We start from the raw sequence: 24,043 nt of genomic DNA, 5'->3' as shown, positions 1-24,043 counted from the left end.
GTGAGCTCGCTCCTTCCCGTGCTTGCCTGTTTGATTGACGTTGGCTTCCCAATCGCTGTGACTGTGCCTGAGGAAAAACGAAGGAGCATAATTTTGCTGAGAGAATTTTCCTGGCAGGGGAAGGCATTCAGTGCAGAGAAATGTGCCAAGGAAGAGCCTGGAAGTGTGAGTCCAGGTGCTAACGCAACTTCCACCCAAGCCATGCTGTTGTGAAGTCCTTTTCCTCCAGCCACGTCTTGCTGAGCGCACCAGGGCGGGCTGCACAGGGGCTGCCCATGGCATTGCTGCACTCCAGGCTGGATTAGTTCCTGGTGTGTCGTTGCTTCGGCTCTGAAGAACTGAAGTGGATTGCAGGGAAGATGTTGGACTTGAGCTTTCTGACCGAGGAGGAATATGAGAAGCTGATGAAGGTTCTGCAGAGAGATGCAGAGCTGAAGAAGAAGGATGGGGATCGCATCAGGTGAGAGAGCTGCAATAATGGCAGGTTGTGAGCTTCCTTTGGGGGGATTTTTTTACTTTTAGAAAGGGGGGGGTGTATGTGTGTGCACAAGGAGAGATACGGGCTGTAGCAGTGCTGTCCCTTCTTGCTCAGATCCTGACAGATCTTTTCTTTCCACCTCTCACTTTCTCAGCCACCCTGCTGTCGCTGCTCTGCTCTCTGCACAGTTGTAGGGCTGGACTCTAGAGTTAATCAGCAACCCCCAGAGACACCAAGGGAAATCATCCCTTTCCTGCTTTGGGGAGGAAGATGCTGATTTCTTGGTTTCAGAGGTCTGAGCAGGGGAGTAGCTGCTCTCCTGTTTTTCTCACTCACTAGCACAGAAATTCCACAGAGTCTTTTAAAAGGAGACTTTAAATCCCTGTCTCTTTGTCTCACTGGCATTCTTTGAGATGGGTGTGTGTGCAGCATCCATCATGTAGGCAGAGAGGGGCAGCAAGAGGCTGCAGGATCTGCCAAAGCCTTGTGAGGAGCCGTTTCAGAGCCAGGAATCGCTCTCAGTTCAGCACACTTGCCACTGGCCATCCTGGAGCTCAGGTCTGGTTGATTGGGATTGCTTGTTGCTACTGTCACTTTTTAAATGCCAGCCATTAGACCATCTGGGTTGACAGTATGCACCAGGCTCAGGAAGCTGGCACCAGGCTCTCCATGGCAAGAAATGAGTAGTTCTGTGAGTGTGGATGGCACTGTGCCAGTTTACCCCTTAAGGATGTGAGTCTTCGACTTGCTTTTGAGCCAAAAACCCAGTAAGCCCTATGTAGGAGGGATGCTCAAGGCTTGAAGGGAGAGTGGTTAGCTTTGCAGTAGGCAATGGGGAGCCTACATGCCCTGGCCTCTGCTCAGGGGTGAGAGCTCAGGAAACTTGGTGGCACACAGACAGATTGGGCTTCAGATGTATGTGTGTCTGCATGCTCTTGCATCGCTCCTGATTTGAAACAAGGTTTCAAAAAGGTTTTATCTTTTATTCCCCCCCCACCCTTCTATTTTCTTCTTCTGAAATGCAGTAAATTTCTGCTCTGCAGTAGAGCCTGGGAGAAAAGAGTGTTTGGATTATTTCAGTTTTGTTTTGCTGCCCTTTGGAAGCTGTTGCACAGAAGGCTTTCACTTGGGAGCAAAGTGAGTTAGCTCCTGGCCAGGGTGGTGCTGGGTGCCACTTGCTGGCAGCCTGGCTGGATGCAGTGCAGCCTTTGGTGCAAGTGTGGGCATGTTTGGCTCCCACACAACCTGCCTGCAGGGTGAAGTGAAGCCAGTGACATTGCACTGGTCTGGTGTCAACAAGATAAAAATATCTCCTATATCTCCTCTGGGCCGGCACCTTGAGATGCTCCCAGGGACAGATGCAACCCTGGTCTAGATGGGAGCTGTGCACCTCCCTGGGTGTCAGTCCTGCTGGCCCCCAGCACTGCCTGCAGAGACGTCAGCCCACTTATCCCATAACTGCTCCCTTCTGGCCCTGAGGCAGCCGAATGTGACCCTTCAAGGCTCCATGGGTATCTGGGGTATCTTCCTGCTGAGAATTGGACTGAGGTGAGAGTTTCCTCTGGCCTCTCAGGTCTCACAGGTACCCAGAGTAGTGGTGAGCTGTGGGAGGCAGTGCCAGCTGAAAGGCAGCTAATTCATCAAGCTGCGGTGTAAAAAATAACTGGAGGAGGGTTAAAAGTACAGGCTAGCAAACAGAGCACTGACAGGTTTAGGTGCCAAAAACCAGCCCTGGGTGTGCCAGATCGAGCTCCAGTAGGAGAAGCTGTGCTCAGGAAGGAGAGCTAACTGTTTGAGTGCCAAAATTGGCATGGCAGGAGGAGCTATGTCTGGGGAGGAAGCTGCAGGGACAGCATGCTCTCCTAAATAACATGATTTATTTCCATGTTTTGGATCAGATTTGATCCAAAAGGCTTTGCTGCTCAGAAAGAGATTAATAGACAAATAAAAGGGAGAAGCACAAGACCTGCAAACAGCCCCATCCCCTTCCATACCCTCAGGGCTGCAACACAAACAGACAGATCTCCTTGCCAGGTGACTCTGATTTGCATTTGTAAAATTTGGAAGAGGTGAAAGCCTGTGTTTACAGGGTGCTGTTCCCATTTCTGATAAAGAGTAAATCAGCTTTTGCTTTAATGCTGGTTTGGCCCTTGTGACTGCAGGGGATAATCTCTGGATCCTTCATAGTATCAGACAGGTGAACCATCCAGAGAGCAGTTACAAAGGTAATGGGGGAGGTCTTTTTGGTGTGTGATGTTCTCATTGACTTTCAGGCGAATACAAGGCTCCATCAAGGATGAAAAGAAGAAGAAGTTTGTGACAGGTGAATGGTTTTCAGAGGTGAAGGCAAAACGGTTTCAGGAAGACTTAGAAGGGCCAGATTTACTTCGGGCATCGATTAGAAGGAAGAAGGGCAAACTGGAAAGTAAGTATGTGTGTATTAAGAAGACAAATTGATAGACCAGAAAACAGTGGTCAAGTATGGGGATCTTCCAGTAGTGGGAGCCTGTTGGATACCAGCCTTTGTGTGGGAATGAGTGAATTCTCAGCTATGCTTTCAGTGCTAGGAGAAAATACCTGGTTATCAAAACCAGGGCCTAAAGAAAAAATTACAGTGTGGCAGGGGACAAAGACAAAGGCTGTTTGCCAGCTACGTGCAGTAAATGCCTTTTCCCCGCTTAAGCTTATTTCTTCCAGAATATCTGTCAGAGGTCATGGGTATAATTTTTCATCATGAAAGTGAAAAGGGAAGGGGGTGATATAGGGCAATTTCTAGCATCAAACTGATATGTGAAAGTCAAACACACCCCCAGGTCCCAGAGTAGTCTGACAAAACAGCCAGCCAGCTGCTCCTGTGGGGGACAGTCACATCTTGGCAGGGGGAGGGGGTGCCTCTCTTCTATGATTCTCCTGGCAAATACCACCTGAGGGGGTCCATACCTAACTCTTGACATGGGAATAATTCCAAGGCACAGTGTGGGTTTTAAAATAGAAAGGGCTTTGGTGCCAAGTCTGATTGGTACCCAGACTGCGGTGCCGTAGCAAGGGTATATCTGGGACCATGTACAAATCTGAAGATGTATTATGTGTTGTTTGACATGCAGGTGAACTCTCATAGTGGTAGGTAAAACAGATCAAATGAGAGTTGTCTGCTCAGGTCAGAGAAGGGATGGGCCCCGTGTGAGACGAGCAGGGCCGTGTTTTGAGTCCAAACCTAACCAACCTGGAGCTGGCTCTTTGTGCTGAGCATTTGTGCAAAGCTCAACTGGGGATGATTCACATCCAGTCCTTAACGTGAAGACAGGCCAACTGACTCCACAGCAGGACTGTGGGACCACAGCCCAGTCTCACACGACCTCCTTGATTATTTGTCAGGGTGGGTAACCACAGATACTCAGACCTGGCTGGTGAGTTACTGGCTGCTGCTGCTCTGGGGAAGCCAGGGTCCCAATAGACAAGTCTACCATGGTCCATAATAAAAGAATGCTGTAACTGGGCTCTGTTCTTTTGCAGTAAAGACACTCATAGATAAGGGATTATCTTCCATCTGTCCAACACTGAAATGTCGTCTCCACCAATACAGTTCAGCCCCCTTTCCTGGGCCTAGTTGCCCATTGCTGCTGTGGGGTAGGAGCAAGACAGATCACTCCTTTCTTTGGTGGGCCTCATTGGCCACAAGATACCTCTGTGACATTAATTTCCTGGGTTTAATGTACTCCAAGCCCCATGTTACTTGAAGACCCATTCTCAGAACTAAACACTTGCTGGGGACTTCACTGAGCGCCCCATTTTCTTTTTGCCTTTTGCTTATACCTGACAGCTCTTGTAACTTAGCACAGATTCATTGGAGCCTCTGATGCAGAACTGGCCCAGCATATTTCATATGAAGTTGCTTTTATCCATGGTATTAAAGATTCATGATGTCATCAAAGTTACTATTTTATTGCCTGTTCCAGCTTGACAAAGTTGCCTGGCCATTTCTGCAAAGCATGCTCTCTGCTTTATGAGGATGTGCATTTGTACTTGCACCCTCTTTGTATGAACAGACATTCAGCAGCCTCTCTGCTGGGACCCAGGTCAGACAAATGCTCCAACACCTGCAGCCAGGCTAGTAGCCAGCAGCAGGTTGGATTTGAGTGCCTGTCACCTTGCCAGAGGCATCACAGCACCCTTAGCTAGCAGCCCATTTCAGCTAAAGCAAAATTTAAAGTACTGTTGGTTTTAGATTTGACTTTCACTGCTGATGTGCACGTATGAGATGTGGTCTGAGGTTATCATCTGTAATAATGTTCTTATTAACATAGCAATAATACACAAATTATGGCTTTGCATGTGCATTACTCGACCAACGCTGATTTAAGAAGGAAGAAGCAAATGTTACTAGATCACTATTGTACTTCTGTTTAGATTAAGCCCTTGTTATTTCTTTTACAATTTTTATTTTCTTCCTTTCCTTTCTCTTTTTCTGTTCTCACACCTATTTTGGTAAAACACAGGGGAAGTGTGACTTCATTCCTTCCTCCTAACTGCCACGTCACAGCACTGGCTGAGGGTCAGGATTCTGCAGCTAATATTTTCACCTTGCTGTTGCCTGTTGCATCCTGTGCTCCAGCATTTATTGCCTCCCTTCACACGTGAGGGCCAACACTTCCCTTACTGACTTGTCAGCGAGAGTATTGCACTGGTGAGAGCATCGCTTGGCTCATCAGGGAACAAGGATGAGGCCCCTTTGCAAACAGTTTGGCCATGCAGCTCACGTTCAGTCTGCAGTAGATGAGATAAGGGCCTTTGCTTGCCATCTTGACACCTTTTTTTTCCTTCTCCTGGAAAGATCAGAGCCATTCACCTTCTGTCAGCTTTCAAGGTGATGAAGGGGTGTGTGTTCATTTAGCCAAATCAGTGTAACATGCTCATGACTCCAGGGCTCTTAATCCTGATTTAAGTCTTTGGTGACTGTATTAGGGAGTGAAATGAGAAAATTCCTTCATGGAAAAACCCCGCTAGTTGTTGGCATGGTAAACGGGCTGAGGAGTGCTAGAAATTCATGTCTACACAGGGAAATGCCCAGTGACCTTTTCTGGAAGAGGTATTTAATGTTCAGAAGGGAGGTTAGCATGCATCCCTAGGGGTCTTCACAGTTGCTATTGATTATAATAGAGAACACTAGTAATTGGCAGTAATATAAATCTATAAAATGCATAGATACCCTGTATTTAAAGTACAGCCTGCAGAGCATCACAGATGGATGAATTTGATGATAACTTCTCCCTGAGCTTGTGTGCAATGGATGAGAACTGAAAACCGTTCAGCAGAGAGACCATTTTATCCACCTGCTGAGGCAAGTCAGCCCCGATGGCACAGCTTTGAGTGTCTTCATGTACAGTGATAGGAAATGAATAAAGCAGCCAAAGTTTTAGCACAGGAGTGGCTGTATACATATAAATCTATCTTTAGACAAGTTAAACTGGTCAGGCCACTGCTAATTTGTGTTGGAATTTGCTGTTTGTTCTGTCTCATCCTAAAGTTGGCGAAAGCATTTTGCTTGTCTTGATGGGTTATAAAGTACTAATAACGTATTTGTTTGTGGTTATTGGTGCCAGGAATAGCTGTGTCAGTGGCTGAGCCATTTTGAAGGGCAGTGATGTGGATGGGAGGAAGCAAACACCTCCCGCTGCCTCTGCTAGCCAGGAGGAGGGAGTTCTGTCTGAGGGGGAAGTGTCAGTGAAAAGCAAATATGCTGCAATGCCTTTGGAAGTGGAAGTGAGGTGAGAAATGAATGCAGTCCTTGGTTGTCAAGGTCTTTTAAACCATGACAAGCAGAGGGAAAACTTGGGAGCTCTGCATTTGGTTCCTCTACTTCCAGAGCACCTACCTGTTGGCATCTCCCTCTCTTGAGCCTGTGGCAGAAGAGGAGGACGTGGCTTACTGTATAAACAAAACACCCTTCAGCTTGCCTTCCCATGCCTGCATGTGATGTGACCTGCACATGCCACCAGCTATGCCACAGCCTATCTCCCACAAAACGATGTTCAGTGATTTTTGCACATCAGTGTTTACATGGACAAGACACAGGCCCTGTCTCAGAAATGTGCTCTCTAAAACTGGCTCATTCTTACACAACCAGGTTCCTGTGTTCCAGCATGAGCGACTCCTCACCTTCCCACTGCTACGGAAAACTTGGGGCCTGCCCAGCTGCCATCCCACACATGTGTCGGACACGTGGCCCTCACAGACAGCCCCGAGCAACACCTGCTGTGGTCCCTTGCACTGAGCAGGGAGGGAAAGTAGGGACTGCAGCATTTTTCTCCATGGGGATACACAGGCAAGAAGGAATGAAGCTCCATCTTGGGGCATCCCCATTGCCTGCAGCTGACTGTGCTGATGCTGGGCGGCATCACACACGCAGCACCAGCATGACATTGGTATCACAGCCCATCTGTAGGACTGGTCTGCTCTTGGGCTTTGTGCAATTTTCTGACCAGATAACAAGCAAGGGTGTATTATTTAACATCACATCTGAATCCTTTGAGCCTCTGGATCTGTTCTGTTGTGTAATGAAATACATCCTAAAGAGATCTGGCAGTTTTTCTAACAGGCAGATTTACTCTTTAAAATAGACCTAGCTGCATGTGAATAAATATGTGCAGATCTTGTTCACCAGACTAGTTTTTTCATTGCTGTTTGACAGTTTAATCCTTCTGGTTTTGCAGTAGCAAAGAAAGCCTGTTTGCCAGAAAAACATCTAATGCAACTTTATACCCTGGCAGGCTGCATTAAAGGTTACCGTCTTCTATTGTTTCTTCTTCAGGGTCTTTGAGAGCTTAGAAGACATAGCTGAGCCCTGTGCCAGTGAAAATAGCAGGGATCTCCTCATTAACTGCATTGGCCTCCTTTGTTTGCCAAGATCGGATGACTTTGAGTCAAAACAGGAAATGGCTGAATTTAAATCCTGGAACGGATTAACCTTATTGACAACCTGCAAAGGTTTCCAGTGGTGGGACAGCTCCTGGCACGAGGCAGGCTTCAGGCAGCTCGCTTTGGCCTCCTGGAACCATGGCTCTGGAGGGGCCTTTGCTACACAGGGAGCGTGGGCAATGCTGACCCAGGGCTTCCCGCATCTGTGGGGAGAGCAGGCAGAGCTCCCCTGTCAGGCATCTCCTGTTAAATCCCAGGGTTTGTGCTGGTTTAACAAGCCTTTGCTTCCCACAAGTAAGAACACAGCGACCATTACCAGATTAAATAAATGCCATTCCTCAGTTGTCTCTGTTGCATTACAGGTGAGGCCCACGAGCACAGCTGGACTGGCCTGGAAAGCAAAGCTGCCCCAAGTCCTGCCTTCCCTGAGCATGGTGCTGGCACAGGAGAGGAGAGGTAACTGCTGCTGCTCGTGCAGTGCCTTGACTGCTGCTCTTTCTTCTAATGAAAAGTGAATGCTGCCCATTAGATCCTGGTCTTTAACTGAGTTTCCAGGGCTGTGTAAGTAATAGGTTATATAGGATATTTTAACAATCCTTTTTCCAGGGATTGTCGGAATATCAATCCTCCCTAATAACTAAGTGCTAATGTGCTTATCCCAGAAAGGCCTTTTCCTGCCTGATTTGATAAGGGGTCAGTAAAATGGAAGCTGTCTCTGATGTCAGGATATTCTGGTTACTTTTTCAAAGTAATTATGGCTTTATTTGTTTAATTTTTGCCATGGAGCAACGCTAACAAAATGAACTATTTGAGGAAACTGCTCATTTCCTGCTGGTACCAACCTCTGTGTCCAGTCCTCAGCAGACTCCATCAAGGCTTGGTAAGATTTCACATTGTGCTGACTGAGCAGAAACACCCACTGAAAGCACTCCAATGAGCAAATCGGTGACCTCACTCAATATTCAGGGCCTATGGAGAAGCCGTTGAAATATTCACATACTCATTCGTTGTTGCTCCTATCTCATTTGCACTCTTTTGTCAGCAGAATGAGGAATCATTCTTTACAGGTGGTGACTGCTCCAGTTAAATATTGAATGTGGGCCTTGAGAACACTTCCAAACCTTTTGCAAGTCATTGTTGGGTGTTACTTACTGAAGGATCCAGAGTCAACAAGTCCAAGATACTCCTGTTTTACTGGAGTAAAACAGCAGTGGTTCTAATGATTCTTTGGGGGGGAGGGGGTTATGAAATCCTGAAAAGTTTGCTTTGCTTTTCTCATTCAACCCTAAGCATAAAGCATTCCCATCTGGAATCTTACCACCTTGACTGCTGTGCTCCATCTGGAGAGCAGCCACCACTAGAAATTCCCGAAGAGGGTAGAATCAGTCAAGTAATGTTTTTCTTCTAGTTATTTACCAGGCAGTAGTTAATTTATGTTCCAGATATAAAGATGCATATCCTGTGCTAGTTTTGCTCTGTCATCATAATAATTTGTGTAGTTTCTAAATTCCCTCTCAACCTGGTGATGCCTTTGGCGTGAGGTGGGAGGTATGGCCTTTTCCTTCCTGGGATGTAGCATGGAAAGGCATCTCCTTCCTGCATGGCTCTTGGGCTCTTCTGGCACTGCCACTGCCTAGGTTTCTCCCTACAGTTTTCTCCCAGAAGGGGAAAGTCTGAGTAAACCTAGAAGCAAGCTCTGTACTCACTGCAGTGGGACACTCCTCCTTACTCCATGTTCAGACCATTTAACGTGTTCCTCAGTCAATTCCACGTGGTAACAGAGAAAATAAATGAAGGCAGCGACTGTGAGCAGATTTACATTGGGCTTGGTCAGTAGATAAAAGTGGCAAGGTCACCGAGCAGAACTGAGGTGATACTGGACTGCCTGATCACCCTACCAGGCATGCTGCTGATCTCCTTGCTCAGATGTTTCTGCTCTCCCACAGATCCAGCACACCTGCTCTTGATACTGCAGAGGAGCATAAAATCTTGCCAAAACCAAAGCCGAGACATCTTGTCCCACTGTCTGCATCGCACAAGGTAGTACAGGCACAGCCTCTGCACTTTGTTGTTATTCCTTGGCCCTTTGCACAGCCTGTACCTACTGGCAGGGGGTCCACAGAGTGCCTGACCTGATGTCTGTGCTCAAATAAAACATGTTTTTTTCCAGTCTTGCCAGTTTGTATGCACTGATGATAGGTTTCCATTGTTTTCCATTCAGAGATCCAGTATACATGATGTCTCCTCCTCAGAGAGTGACACTGGAACAAGCCCACTTGTGGCTTCAACGAACGGCTTGCATTTCTCTAGAAAAGGTAAGGGTTTTGTTCAGTGAGCTGTTGGTGTTTCTGCTGCTCAACATCAAACACCAAGAGACAAGATGGTTTTCTCTGTGTGTACAAATGAATAACAAAGAGTATTTCTTACCTCAGTGTGTAACAATGGGCTGCCAAGGTTTGTATGAGTTATGCCCAAGGCAGCAGAGACCAAGAAAAAAAAATCCAATGACTAAAATTTCTCCTGGTTCTCAGTACATTTTAAACTGAGTGCTTGGCTCACAACTCCTTAATGCACAGATTCAAGTTACCTTCTCTTTCTTGTGTTGTATGTATAGTATATTTTTGGTACGTAGCAAGTAGCCAGTAGGAAGGCTGTCAAACTGAAAGGAAAGCTGCAAATGAATCTTCAACTCACAACAACAATCAGTGGGGTTTTTTGCATGCCCAGTTGCAGAGAAAAGGGCTGGGGTCTTCAGATGGAAGGAGGCTTATTAGAGTCTCAAAATGGGGAAGAATTAGGAACATACTGGTGGTTTCTGGAAACTCCCTCTGGCTTCCCCTTGAGAAGCTGCAGCTCAGGTCTTCCAGATGTGATGTGGGGGGACAGGCTGTAAGCATTTGTTGTCATTGTAGGTCATGGAGCACCTCCATTGCCCACCAAGCTTTCAGAGGATGCTGTGCCTCCACCCAGCAGTGCAGCCAGAGGAGAAGCTGTTGATGGAGCCACTGGCACCACAGCGGGGCCAAAAACTCCACCTGAAGAAACTTACAGTCCCAGTAAGATACCAGTTAAGAGGAAACCAAGCAAAACTTTCCCCAGATCAGAGCAGTTTGTCAATCACGTGGGGCCAGCAGAGAACAACCTCACAAATAGAAAGCTGCTGGCAAGCCCCAAACCGCTGACCACAGAGGGGGAAAGCAGCCAAGCTGTGAAGCAAGGTGTGAACTATACAATCTCATCAATGAGTAGCAAAGAGGAGGATATTGTCCTCGATCGTGAGCACTTCAAGAACTTGAAGAACTTCTGGGAGAAGGGAGCAGACTCTGTGACAGTAGGAAAGGTGCCAGAGGACCCAAACTGGGTGGAGGCAGACGGTAGGCAGTTCAAGCTGTGCCGCTCTCTCTCTGTACAGTCTGGGCAGGGCCAGAACAGTGAAGAAAAACCTGGCGCCTTCACCAAAACAAGAAGCCCCTACAAGAGGACAATAACCTTGTCTTCTAGTGAGGAAGAACCAAGCTATGTAGCCCCTGCCAGGAAGGGCTCATTTTCCACTGTTCCTAGATCCACATACGCCAAGAGCAAAGGTGGCCTGGTTACAAGAAATAACTTGCTGAGTGAAAGCAATGGGAAGCTGCCTGTGCCAGAGGAAGAGAAGGCGGCACAGCACTGCTCCAAGAAATCCAGATTGCCCGTGCGAGCGCCTTCCATCAAAACCCAGTCGCCCACCAAAGAAGTGTCTGGCAGCACGTCGGAGCCAGAGACGCCTACGGAGGAGCTTGTCGTGGCAGCAGAGCGCAAGCACACGGCGAATTCCCTGGCAAGCAGGGTGCAGATACTGATTGAGCCTGTGCTTACAGATGATGAAAACGATGGTGAGAAGGAGGAACGATCTGATTCGGGCACTCGTGACAACATGGAAATAAATGGAGAAGTACCTGAGGAAAGGGCGTGTGAGTCATCGGACAAGCCAACACCCGGTGAGCCGGCGGGCGAGGGAGAAGCCGTTCAGGGAACGGACTCGGCTGTTTACTCAGGTACTGAGGGCTGTAACTGTGAAATCCTGACAGGGATTCATCCCTAAGCCTGGTTTCTTCCATAGCCCTTCTGCATTTTGCCCATTTTTGTCCATTTATCCTATCTCACAATTTGTGCAGAGTTGCCTGCATGGAATGTGTTCAGCAAACAGCTCTGGCAACAAGTCTTGTGTAGTGCAGGGTGAGTGTAAAAGGTGCAGTGCCCTGTTCCCTTGTCTTCCTCATGCCTTACCTGCAAGCACCTCAGCTTGGGACAGCCCTCAGTTCTTTAGTGCCACCTCCAACGGGTCACAGGAACTTCTTTTCTGTCGCTCACTGGAAAGACTACTTTCTTCTAATGTGGGCCTGAAGCAATTCAGGTGGTAGAGATAAGTCTGACACAAACAGAAGTAGTAAAACATGAAGTAAAACACTTAATAAATACATGGGCTGTCAGGCTACTTTGACAGAGCAGCTCTCTGCCAATGTTTAAATGACATTTGGGGTCTTTTGGGAATCCACAAGTGAATTTGCATGCTCAGCTGCAACCAAATTCGGCTGAACAAGGAGTCTGATCTTTCTGGGCTCAGATAGAATGTTGTCAACCATGATGGTGTCAATAGTTTCACCACTTCATCGGCTTCCTGCTCCAGGTTTGATGGGCTCTTGTAGTGACTGTTACTCTGAGCAGAAGTTGTTGTTAACTGCAATTCATTTTACACGTGGGCTCTCATTGCTCACAGCTCTGCTCTCTGCCAAGCAAAGACCTAGAAAACACGAGCTTCTTATCTCCTTTTTCCAGATTTCCTGTCCTCATGTACCTGTAGGGCCTGGCTGAGAGGATTTTCCATAGACTCACCTCATTTTGATTTTTAACTGTCACTTCTTGGCTTATTTCCTATCCTGTGTAACATTTCTGTGAAAATCCTGAGTTTCCCTTCAGGTAAACGCCAACATTTCCTTTATGTACCAGATCATTCTTTTATTTCTCAGCGCTTTTTTTGCCTTATTATTGCATTCCTTTCAAGATGCTTGTGGCAGATGGCTGTGTTGCACTGGAAGCTCTTTGGAAGCGCTGGTGCATTTTAAGGAGCAAGTTAATCCAGAGCTTACATTTGCCATCACAGTGCAAAGGGTTTTTCTCAGGAAGAGGCATTAAAGCACCTGGTTGATTTGAAAGCAGCCCCGTGTAATGTAACTGTGCTGTAGGCAGAGTGAACAAGAGGGTCACACACCTGCATGCTTGTTGACACACTGCCCATTCATGTCTCTTTATTTACCATGTTGATTTGGCTTTTTGTGTGTTCCAGAGGAAGATGGGGATCGTTCTCCTGCCGCTCAGGCGTTGGCCCGAGCAAATAGCCTTAATCTTGCAAAGAGCATGGTGAACATTTACACCACCACAGAGAGTGAGTAACATCTTTCTTTCTCCTTTTTGGCTTTCATTCCCTGAAGGTAATATATTATGCCCAAATTCTGCATCCCTGGTGCTTTTCTGTGCATGTACCAGGAAAGGAAAATGACATATTGTTTCATCATCAAATTAGAGAGCATACAGTGCCTAAAATTTAATTCAGAGCCAGGAAATTGCAGCTTGATTGATGGTATGTTACTCAGTTTCTTCAGCAAAAGACACAAGAGCTTCAAAGGGTTGGCAAGAAGCTTGTCCCCATCCCTCCTCTTCCCCCACCGAGTGCTGTTAGGAGCTCTGTGGCAGCCTGCACAGTGGATTAATCTGAGGTCCCTGTGTCCAGCATGTGAGTTGTGTCACAGGCTCCTGTCACATGCTCCCTGGGCTTGCACTGCTCAGCCTGGGTCTCTCACCTCACCCAGAGCAGACCCCGTTCACTGGACTGATCCCCCCAGCTACTGGCCAAGACATCCTTTGTGGTGACAGTTTCTCCCAGAGAAACCAAAAGAATCCAAGGAGAAGGCAACTAAGAATGCAGCAGCAAACCTGAAGAATCCCACATCCGAGAAGCCTGTCCAAGTGCCACCAAGAAGCCCATGAAAGCAGCAGCCAAAGAAGCTGCTGAAGGAAGGCAGCAGCAGCCCCTGTGGCCAAGAAAGTCACTAAAAGTCACCCAAAGGTGAAAACTGGCAGCTAAGAGTTTGCCTAAAAGCAAAGCATTAAGGCCAAGGCTGCCAAGACTGAGGTGGGATGGCGGAGAACATACTGCCCGAGGAAGGGTAAAGCCACTTAGAGCTGGTTTAAGGCAGGCTGACCCCTGGTTATGGGAGGGAGGGGAGTCCCTGTTGGGGCTGTGTTGAAGGCAGCCTGTGGGTGGGATGAGCTGCATCACCTTGTGACCATGCCTGCCCCATCCAGCAGCCTGTGCATGTCCTGGCATAGGGTGCAGCAGTGAGTGTCACACAGCACAGTGGCTTGAACCTTCAGGTTCCACATGCGTTGCTGTTCAGTGACATTGTCTTCCCACAGACAGGCAAGATTTTAGCTTCTCCTTACTAAAGTTTATTTACAGCCACAAATTTCATCCTCAGAAACCCTTCTTTGCAGAGTTACACTTGTTTGCCTGTGGAGAGGGCTCGATTTAATGCTTGGCTCATGTTTGGAAATAAAAATCATAACTATCAAATGAATGGTAAGTCACCTGAAAGGTAAATCACAGAAAAGGAAAATGCCAGAGAAAGTCTTGGGCATTTTGAGCACTGAAGACTGTCTCCTTATGGATGCTAAACAAATGTGTAGGATGTGCATGCTTGTTTAGGCACATTTCTCTCCTAAAACCAAGTTCCTTTGGGATGAAGACGGTCATCTTCAAGGAAGTAATTGAGAAAAGGTAAAATAGAGCAAGTAGGTTTTATTTAGACATTTAAGCAGTCCATTAGCCATCTTTCTAAATTGATATGAAGTTTTCTGGCATTTTGTCTTTTAGATATCAGGCTGGTTTTTACCTCTTTGTCTAACAGAGTATTTGAGAGGTGTATGCAATTGTGAAAGAGAAGGTATAAATATTTTATGGCTCTTTTGCACAGGGCAATATGTGGTGAGATGAAAGCATGAGTGTGTTTGGTTTCTTTGATGAGGCAGATCTATATGGTTTTAGCCTAAATTAAGTCTGCTCAGAGCGGTGCAAGCAAGATACACATCCTTAGGCTGATAATTAAATTAAAATTAGCCACTAGAGGGAGTTTGCACACTCCCAGACATTGAACAAAACCCTATCGAAAATAGCTTTCCGATGTTAGCTAGCAGGTTTTGTCCTGGGGAGGGCCAGCTTCAGCATTAGATGACAAAGGTGGAGGCAGATGGGTGGTACCCCAGTGCCTCCCACGAGCTTTTCCTCCTTCCTTGTGCCCTTGAACAAAAATATGACCTTGTTACATTTTCCTGACCGACAAGATACCTTGATGCCTTTCTTTGTTTGTTTGTTTGCACCTACAGCATACAATAAACCTCATCTGATTCCCCATCAGTTTCTTGAACCTGAAAGAGTCAAAGAGCTCAGCAGATCCTCTCCTCTCCTGTTGTCTGAGGTAGGCTAGATGCCAGAAATGTCTGGAATAACGTTCACAGCATCCCCTGAACAGCAGCTGGCTTCATGAGAAGGATTCTCCGGCACACTGACAGCACTTGCTTTAGAGCATGCCTCTGCTATGTCATAAATAAATGAGAAAAGCCTTAAGAAAAAAGCCTCTGATAACATAAAGCAACCCTTCTGTCCTGGAGAAGTTTTAGTGTTTCCCTCTGTCTCGAACCACAGTACTCTGTGCCCTCCCCAAGAACCCAGGCAGTTGCATGCAGCTCTGTTTGGAGGCAGTTAATGATGACGTTCGCTGCCGGTCGGAGGGAATGCCTCTGGGGAGACTCCCTGCGCTCTCCTCCGCTCTCTCCTAACCTGATCGCTGCTTAATGGGACTCTGCTGAGCTATTGGTTTCTCTCTGTAGTGTTGCAAAGAGCTCGCAGGGCAGAGCTGAACGATGCTTGTTGTTTTCTGAGCAGACTGAATCAGACACGGCTTCGGAAATCAGCTTCCAGTTCAGCAGGCACAAGAAGACGCCCAGCATTGGCAGCCACTCGTCTGACATGGCCTCTGTCTCCTCGGTAGGTATTCACCGCGGGTCTCGCTGGGCAGGGCTTCTCAGCAGGGTGCGGTGACACTGCAGTTAGGCTGGTGCTGGGGTGGTCCCCAGAGTGTCCTCTTGGTTTCTTGATTGGTTTCTTGATTAGGGGCCTGGAGCATCTCCCCTATGAGGAAAGGCTGGGTGAGCTGGGTCTGTTCAGCCTGGAGAAAAGAAGGCTTAAGGGGGACCTAATTAGTGTTTATAAATATCTTAGACTTGGGATGCAGGGGGAATTGGCCAGCCCGTTTTCAGTGGTCTGTGGGGACAGGACTAGGGGCAATGGCTGTAAGCTGGAGCATAGGAAGTTCCGCACCAACATGCGGAAGAACTTTTTCACAGTGAGGGTGACGGAGCAGTGGAATAGGCTGCCCAGGGAGGTGGTGGAGTCTCCTTCTCTGGAGATATTAAAGTCTCGTCTGGATGCCTAGCTGTGTAATGTGAGATAGGGAGCCTGCTTTGGCAGGGGGGTTGGACCCGATGATCTCTTGAGATCCCTTCCAACCCCTAAGATTCTGTGATTCTGTGATTCTGTGATTCTGCCTGGTACCTTCCTGGAAGAGCAGTGGTGGTTAACAACTGACTTGCGTTCAAGGTGTGTCTCCAGGTACTGTTTCAAATTAGAGACCCTCTGGGTCACTGTTAGACAAACTGCCAGTAAGGGGCAGCCCCTGCCATGAAGTGTGCGTGCTCTGAAACCTGGCAGCCTGCAAGAGAGAGGCAGGGGCCTTTTTCTAGGTGGGGAGATGAGACACGTAGCTACTAGGTGACATGCTTGTTGTCCAGCTACATCAGAGTTGGGACTGCAGACAGGTGCCCTCTGCAAGCTCATCCTTCACTTTATCAGCAAGGGAACTCGGAGTTGGGCAGCAAAAGCCTGATTTTATAAGATTCCTTAGATACTGTTTGGGAGGGAAGGGCTGCTTAAAAGTGCTTTAATTTGCTGTATTACTGTTATAGGTATCTCCAAAGTATATATGGGAGATTTAAAGAATATATGTGAAGCAAAGCTGATAGGGATAGCTCATAAATATAGATAAATATGTTTAAAAACCCTTGAGCTTTGGGGCACACGAGTCTTTCTCCCAGACTGGGAGCCATAAATGAGCCTTTTGTGTCCAAGTCATGCCAGTGTTCTTGAAAACCTCTCTCAGGATTCTCTGCTGGGGTATCCTGGTGGGATGGTAAATGCACTTCCAAGGACTGAGAGGAGATGTTTGGTAGGGTTTTGTAGGTTATAACTGAGTGACATTCAGAGCCAAGGGAAGTAGGGTAAGACAGAGAAGAATTGGGTTAATTACTAGGGAAGTTTTGATAAATGTCCATGACTGTTCCACAGAAAAGTGCCAAGAGGGTTAATCATTTGCTCTGTAACCAGCATTAGCTTTTATGTTATCCTGTCAGGAATCATGAGTGAGTGGCACAATAGAAAATTATCTCCTCTTTCTGGAACTGTGTTTTTTTGTTTTGTTTCTGCTCCATCACTTCCTAACAGTCAGAGGCAAAGCCTTGGTAAAGGACCACCAAGCACTGTGGGCAAATGCCGTTTGCTCAGGGAAAGGAAGTGACTCTTGGGTGCCCAGCTCCCGATCTATACCTGTAGAAACATCATTTGATTGTGCCTTTGTGGCAAGTAGATGCACACGGGCTCAGGCTGTCACTGTCAGGACAGTGGTTCTTCAGGACAGGGGTTATATTTCTTTCTTTTTTGTACAGCTCCATGCACATTGTGAGCAAGCAACAAAATATAACAGTTTGTCCTGTGTTTCTAGTCTGAAATGGTTCTTACTAGCCTATTTTAAGTATCAATTGCCAATTATGTGACTATAACTAGTAAGTTTGTATACAGGTAGTTCAAGTTCTCTCAATATCTTCCTTAGTCATGAGACTGGTCAGGACAGCAGCTGTTTGTACTGTAAGCGTAGGGAAAGGGAATAGAATAGACTTGTGTGCCCTCCACCCAAGTAATATTTGACTCAATTTCCCAAAGTTTCGGGACTTAGGGGTGAAGAATCTTCCACATTTATTGAGCATTCAGGAGAATAGTGCTTCTAAGTCCTGGTCTAGGATAGCATGTCCTTGTGAGACCCTCATTCAGGTTCCCCAGCCCTTGCTTGTTTGAGCTCAGCTGTGTGTATCATTTCTGTGTCAAGGACACAGTGTGTGTAAGGACAGAGGTGTCAGGCTATTTCTCTGGGAAAGCCCTTTTCAGACTATCGTCTTTGTCCAGAAACCAGCTCAGGAGGGTCCCTGTTTCATCAGCACTAACCTTGCTCTTCTACCTGGCAGGTGAGTGGCAGTGTGCTCAGTGTCTACAGTGGTGATTTTGGGAGCGTGGATGCCCAGGGTACCGTGGAGTTTGCTCTAGACTATGACGAGAAGAACCGGGAGTTCCAGGTTCATGTGTCCCAGTGCAAGGACCTGGCTGTCGTGGATGAGAAAAAAGGCAGATCTGACCCGTGAGTGATGCTTTGGTGATGCCTTATGAATTTTATCTTGCTTGGTCTGGAGGACTTTTTCCTTATGTTTTCTCTTTTTAAATGTCATGGTTTCTTCCTTCCTTCTGACTTCTGGTGCATCAGCTACTGCAGGGACTTTTGTAGCTGATGGTTGTGGAGCCATTGGCATCAGTAAATACGTTGCCACAGACTTAAATTTGAACAGATTGAGAAAGCTCTGGTCGTTACAAAGGCAGTTCCTGTTATCACTGGAATATGTTCTCTCTGCATCCGTCTGAACCTTTACCTCCCCATGGTGAATACGCTTTGTTAATAGCTCTGGTGATGCAGACATGTACCTATATGAAACACCTGTAAAGAAGCGCTGTGAGGGGCACAGTGGTAGTTGTATGGAGGTTAGTGATCTCTGGTTTGAAAGATGATGAAAAGGATCTTGGATTTGAACCCTAAGACAGAGACTTAAAGGCATTCCAGCTCTTTCCTCCTCTCTTAAATTCACCCTGGATTTGCATGCAGCGACACTATAGTTACGTGTGTTTCAGAAGAAGGATATATGGCATTGCTGGCTTCCCACATTGCCTAGACAGTTGCCTATTCTGAATGTTGGTAGTATCCACCCATTTCCAGTGAGATTTATAACTTCACATGCAAACCAAGTTAATATCCTAGCAGGTCTCTTAATTAGTTTTGCCTTCAAAGAGTCAACTCCAGGCCTTTGGTTTCCATGTGATGTTCACAAGTGTTGCCCTCTTACTAGACCTTAGTGATGCAGAACAATATCCAGCCAGAGTTTGTTTTCTTTTATAGGTATGTTAAAACTTACTTGCTCCCAGACAAAGCTAGAATGGGTAAGAGGAAAACTTCAGTGAAGAAGAGGACAGTGAATCCCATTTACAATGAGGTGTTGCGGGTAAGAACAAATACAGTCTCTGAACACCTGTGTTGTAGCAGGCATTTGTACCAGGTCAGGTCAGGAAAGACACTGCACTACTCTTCCCTTGGGTTTGTGAAGGTTTCTCTGCACTCATCTTTGTGGCACCCAAGATTTCTTTGTCCAGACCACACAGTGATCTTTGGAAGAGATGGGGGCCTGCAGCCAGTGCTGTCTTCAGCCAGAGAGAGGGGTGTTCTTCCCTTCCCTGGCACGCAGTCACGAGGCTAGTAAGAAAGGTCTTTGTTATGTGATCTTATCATCAAAGCCTAGTGTTTATTTAACAGTGCCTGGGCCTGTGTTAATAATTCTTGAAGGAATACTGGTTTTGCCCTGTGACAATAGAGTGCTAAGTTTCCCTGTGCTCAGCAGAAAAGCTTTGTCAGGGTAGTAGTATTGTTGCAGGATAAAAAAAGGAGATGTTCAGGGTGGGTCCAGTCTGTTAGTGCATGTGTGGGGTGGGTTTGAGCATCTCAAAAGCTTGAATAAGCTCGGAGTAATTTATTTCTGGTTGTGAAAGAAACAGAAACAAAAACTGAACAACTGGCTTCTCTTTCTTCCTCTAGTATAAAATAGAGAAAATGGTATTGCTGATCCAAAAATTAAACCTCTCTGTTTGGCACAATGATCCACTGGGACGTAACAGTTTCTTGGGAGAGATTGAAGTAGACTTGGCCAGTTGGGACTGGAGCAACAGGAAACTCAACTGGTACCCACTGAAGCCCCGAGTAAGTGCGTCTCAGCTGCAATCCCACATCCTAGCCTGACCCTTTAGGGCTTTTACAGATGGCAGAAGTGCTTCCTGACTCCTCTGAGATGTTTGAGCAGGGTGGTGGACCAGAACAACCAGAATGGTACCTAGAGAAGCACAGTAAAACACGCACAAGCTATGGACACGTTAGTGCAGTATTGGGTGCTCTGAACACAGGCCTTCCCAGGTCTTGTTTGGTGACTCATCTGTAGGGACACCTTCATAAATGTGATCTGACACTAATCAACAGAAATTCTGACATGACTTTGCCTCTCTCTCTACTCATGTAAAGACCATCCCTTAAAAACAGACAGCAGAGTACTAGGTGATGCAGTGTGCCTTCAGAGGTAAGTATCGAGGTGCCAGGTTCTGTAAAGCCTCTACAGCTTCCTGCATGCTTCCAGGCTCAGAGGTCTGATCTGAGATCCCCTTTCAGAAAAGAAAGAACATTTGCTTTCCAGGACTAAGATGCTTAGTTATGTCCAATTGGACATGTCTGGAAGGGCAGCCATAATCCCAGGGCTTATGGTTATGAGGGACTGAGTTTGAGAACAAAGCCACAGGGAGCTGCCCTGAGAACAGGCTGCCCCAGCCATGCATAATCAGTTTGTCTGTTTGTGCCCCTACATTGAGCTCGGAAGCTGTTTGCCTGGCTGTGTGTATACAGTCCCTCATCTAGTCAATCACACCTCTTTCTGTTTCAGAGCCTTTCTGCTGTTAATGGTGTGGATCATCGAGGAGTGATGAACTTGTCCATTAAGTATGTCCCTCCAGGAAGCCTAGGTAAAGCGTGTTTCGTGCATTAAGCAGTACTGCCCATATGTACCCATGCAGCTTGCAGTGCCTCAGCCCTTTAAGGGCTGGTTAAAGGCTAATCTCACTAGAGGGAGATCTTAGAGATCAGCACAGAGGCACAGCCAGCAGTGCTGGATAGTGCTGTCTGCAGCCTACATCCAATTTGCACATCTGGATTTACTCGAAAAGTGTTGGGGAGAGAACAAGGGCTCAGCAACCTCAAACTCAGCAGCTGTCAGGAGCACTGTGGGCACCGTAACGTGCTGTGATGTGGTAGCAGCAGCACACAGCCCCTCTTGCTGTGGGACAGGCACAAAGTTGGGTTTGCCCAGCAGCTCTTTTCCTGTTTCACAGCAGCACCAGCACGTTGTGTCAGGAGTCCTCTGCAGCTCCAAGGGTGATGGGGCTGGTACTAGTGCTGTCACCCCCAGACAGAGGGGTGCAGAGCTCGCAGGGGAGTGACTACACAGAGAAGTCCTGTTGCTGCTCCCCCAGGTCCCCGGAGAGGAAGCCTCTCATTTTGCTAGCTGTTGTAAGGACTGGCACATCTTCTCTCCTAAATGGCAGGTCCCAGGAATCCTCCCTCTGGTGAAGTTCACATTTGGGTCAAAGACGTCAAGGACCTGCTGCAGTTGCGTCCTTCTGGAGTTGACTCCTTTGTGAAATGGTAGGTGCTCTGGTACAGTAATGGTTTGATGCTGGGCCTGTGCCTCCACAAAGTGATAAGCTTTCTTTGTTCTGTTTTCTAATGCTCACCTGGCTGTGCCTCCATACTGTAAAGCCTTTGTCTTGCACTGGGCTTTGTAGGAGAGAATTGCCTTCTTATTCACTTGTAGCCAAACTAGGGAAATCCTTGCTGTGATAAAGCTCTTGGTCAATCGCTGTGGCTCACTCAGGGATTTTCCTCAATAATACCTGAGGGAGAGGAATATGTGGGTCCTGCCCCTTGGCCCGGTGTGTTCAGTGAAGTTGTGAATTTTGCCTTGGTAATGGGCTTGCAGGCCCAAAGCTTGCAGGCTTAGGAATTTGTTAGGGACTCACCAGAACTGATGTATGGACAGTTGGATTCTGCTTTGGTCTTCTCCAAAATTTAGAATGTGCATGTCTTCTGCAGCCTGCACCATCAGTTTGGCCTGAGAAGATGCTGCAGGTATTTCAGAAAATTGAAAAGTCTTCTAAGGGAATTTTAAGAGGGTTTTTGACACTTTGAAGTCGTTCCCCATAGTTTTTTGTGTATTTTAAATCCTTACTGAGTTCTCCTGCAGAAAGGTTTGCTGCTACAGATGTATAGCTGACCATTTTGAAAATAGAAACGTGTGAACATGATATCAATTTTTTTTAATGTAAAGCATCAGTTTCCAATAAAAAATTGCCGAAAGTGGGAAAATTGAAGCAAGTACCCTCCTTTCTCAAAATGATTGCATTTAAAATGGATTTGATTTGCCAATAAAAAGTTTCATCTAGAAATTATGAGCATTTCCCATTAAATCTAAAGAGATTTCTTCTGTTGAAATCCAATTCCTCTTTTCTTCAGAACTGAACCTTGTTTAGACCACGGAACTTTATAGGAACAATTCAAATCTCAGGTGATACTCAATACTGCATGCTCTATTTTCTCTTCTCTCAAAGCTATGTGCTTCCAGACACCAGTAAGAAGAGTTACCAAAAGACCAGAGTCATAAAAAGGGACACAAACCCTGTTTTTAATCACACTATTGTGTATGATGGCTTTCATACCGAGGATCTAAAGGATGCTTGTGTTGAACTGACTGTGTGGGATCATGAAAAGCTTACCAACCATTTCCTTGGAGGAATCAGGCTGGGCCTTGGGACAGGTGAGACATTTCCTTTACATTAAATGAATACATTTACCATATGACCTCCAGAGGTGTCTTCCAACTTCTACCATCCTATTGCTGAGCCACAGGATATAATGGCAGCATTTTCCTGTTGGGGAGAAGCCAGAGATGGGGAGTCTTGGTAACTGGTAGAACCTCAGTACTTACATTGTATCTTGGATGGAGGGGGCACTGGGACCACAGTAGCAACCCTCTGTTCCCACATTTTTGGCCAACATTAGCTCTGAGGTCTAGCAGAACTCAAGAATCTCCTGGAGTCTGTCAGAGAATTTTCCTGCTGTTAGAGGAAATAAGGCTGCATTACAGATCAGCATGATATTGCTGCTTCTCCCAGGGAAGACCACTCAGAGATGAACTTGGATGCTATGTGGGACATGAAAAGGGAGTAACTAGTATCTGAAAGACAGGGTGAGCTGCACTAGTTGATCTGGTAGGTAGCCAGTACTGAGGGTACATCAGGTGGAAATAAATCACTAGTCATCGGGGTGTAGGCTGAGGTGTCACAGTTGGGTGTTGCTTTGTTTCTATTTAGACACTGTAGGAGAGGTGATGTTTGTTCTGCTGGGAGACAGGCACTGGCTCTGGGAGTTGATGGCATGAGATTCCAGTTCAGAGAAGGACTTAGACCTGTGCCTAGCTGGAAAGGTTTTACTTCATTTGGGTTACTTATCCTTGAAACTAGGGAAAGTCCACTATTTTTAAGCCATGGTGGTAACGAGCAGGATGGCACCATCTTCTGTTGTCCAGCTGTCCATCACGGAGGTGTGCCCCTCTCCCAACGTCCTATCCTAGCTCTCAGAGTAGCCCATAGCTGGGCTTTAACAGGTAGCATGTTAATCTTTGCTTTTTTGTAAGAGGGTATCTAAGGTTTTCTGAGCTGTTTATTGTTAAGCAAGAAGGTTCTTTGAGATGTGAAAGGCACTCAGAAAATTCCAGAATGTTCCAGATTCCTTCCAGCCTTATGATGGCCTGAAGGTCTGTCTTACAGGTGCAGTTGTGCAGAGAGGTATTTGTGTCTTCTTTGTTTTCAGTCTCCACTGTGTCACCAGGAGGGTTGTCAACTATCCAGTGGGAAGGGGCAACAACAGTAAGCTCAGAAGCAAGATATAAAATACCAATCCCAAGATCAGCTCTGATACAAATGTAGACCTTTATCTCATTGACAAGTAGTTGCCAGGTGAAAATTTTGTTGAAAAATTGACTTTTAATTAATGTACACACTTTTCTGCTATCACATCTTTGATTCCTCTACAAATGAAGTATAGAATAAGAAGATTTTGACAAATACCACACGCCTACAGGGGAAAGTCCAAGCCTTTTAGACAGCATCTGCTGAAGGATGCAGAAAGGACTTGACCCCCATATTATTTTCCTCCTCAGGTTATGTTTAAGGGTTTTGTGGCTTTCACATTGACTTTATTCTGAACTCTGCTGTAAAATGGAAGTCATTAGCAGAAGAACAGGAGGTGTTTAGGTGCAACTTGCTGAGGGGAAGTCAGCACCTTTTACGTGAAGATGCTGCCTGCAACAGCTACATCCCACTGGGTATTTTTACATGGAGTAGAAGCTCTTTGTGTAGCTCCCAATGTTGTAGTTTTCTTGCTCTTTTCAGGTTTGAGCTATGGCATCTCTGTGGACTGGATGGACTCCACGCAAGAGGAGGTGGCCTTTTGGCAGGAGATGATGTCAGCTACCAATGAATGGATTGAGGGGCTGCTGCCACTGCGCTCGCTGGCAGGGAGGAAGAAACTGAAATAG

The 24,043-nt window shown here is 46.6% G+C and overlaps 1 protein-coding gene across 1 annotated transcript; it reads left to right on the top strand.

Annotated features, from left to right (window-relative positions):
• Nucleotides 1-359: 359 nt before the first annotated feature.
• LOC311195557 (synaptotagmin-like protein 2) lies at nucleotides 360-24,043 on the top strand (the record flags this gene model as incomplete). Its single annotated transcript, XM_084268962.1, has 16 exons — nucleotides 360-460; nucleotides 2,752-2,903; nucleotides 7,756-7,849; nucleotides 9,340-9,433; nucleotides 9,615-9,708; nucleotides 10,306-11,427; nucleotides 12,717-12,815; nucleotides 14,813-14,904; nucleotides 15,372-15,473; nucleotides 17,780-17,949; nucleotides 18,757-18,859; nucleotides 19,447-19,608; nucleotides 20,336-20,414; nucleotides 20,994-21,093; nucleotides 22,056-22,261; nucleotides 23,898-24,043. The coding sequence occupies 16 exons, from the start codon at nucleotides 360-362 to the stop codon at nucleotides 24,041-24,043; spliced, it is 2,916 nt and encodes a 971-aa protein (XP_084125088.1).

Source organism: Gallinula chloropus, assembly GCF_964237585.1.
Source record: "Gallinula chloropus genome assembly, chromosome: 11".
Taxonomy (NCBI): domain Eukaryota; kingdom Metazoa; phylum Chordata; class Aves; order Gruiformes; family Rallidae; genus Gallinula; species Gallinula chloropus.
Note: the sequence above shows the minus strand (reverse complement) of the source record. Positions and strands in the feature narration are given on the sequence as shown.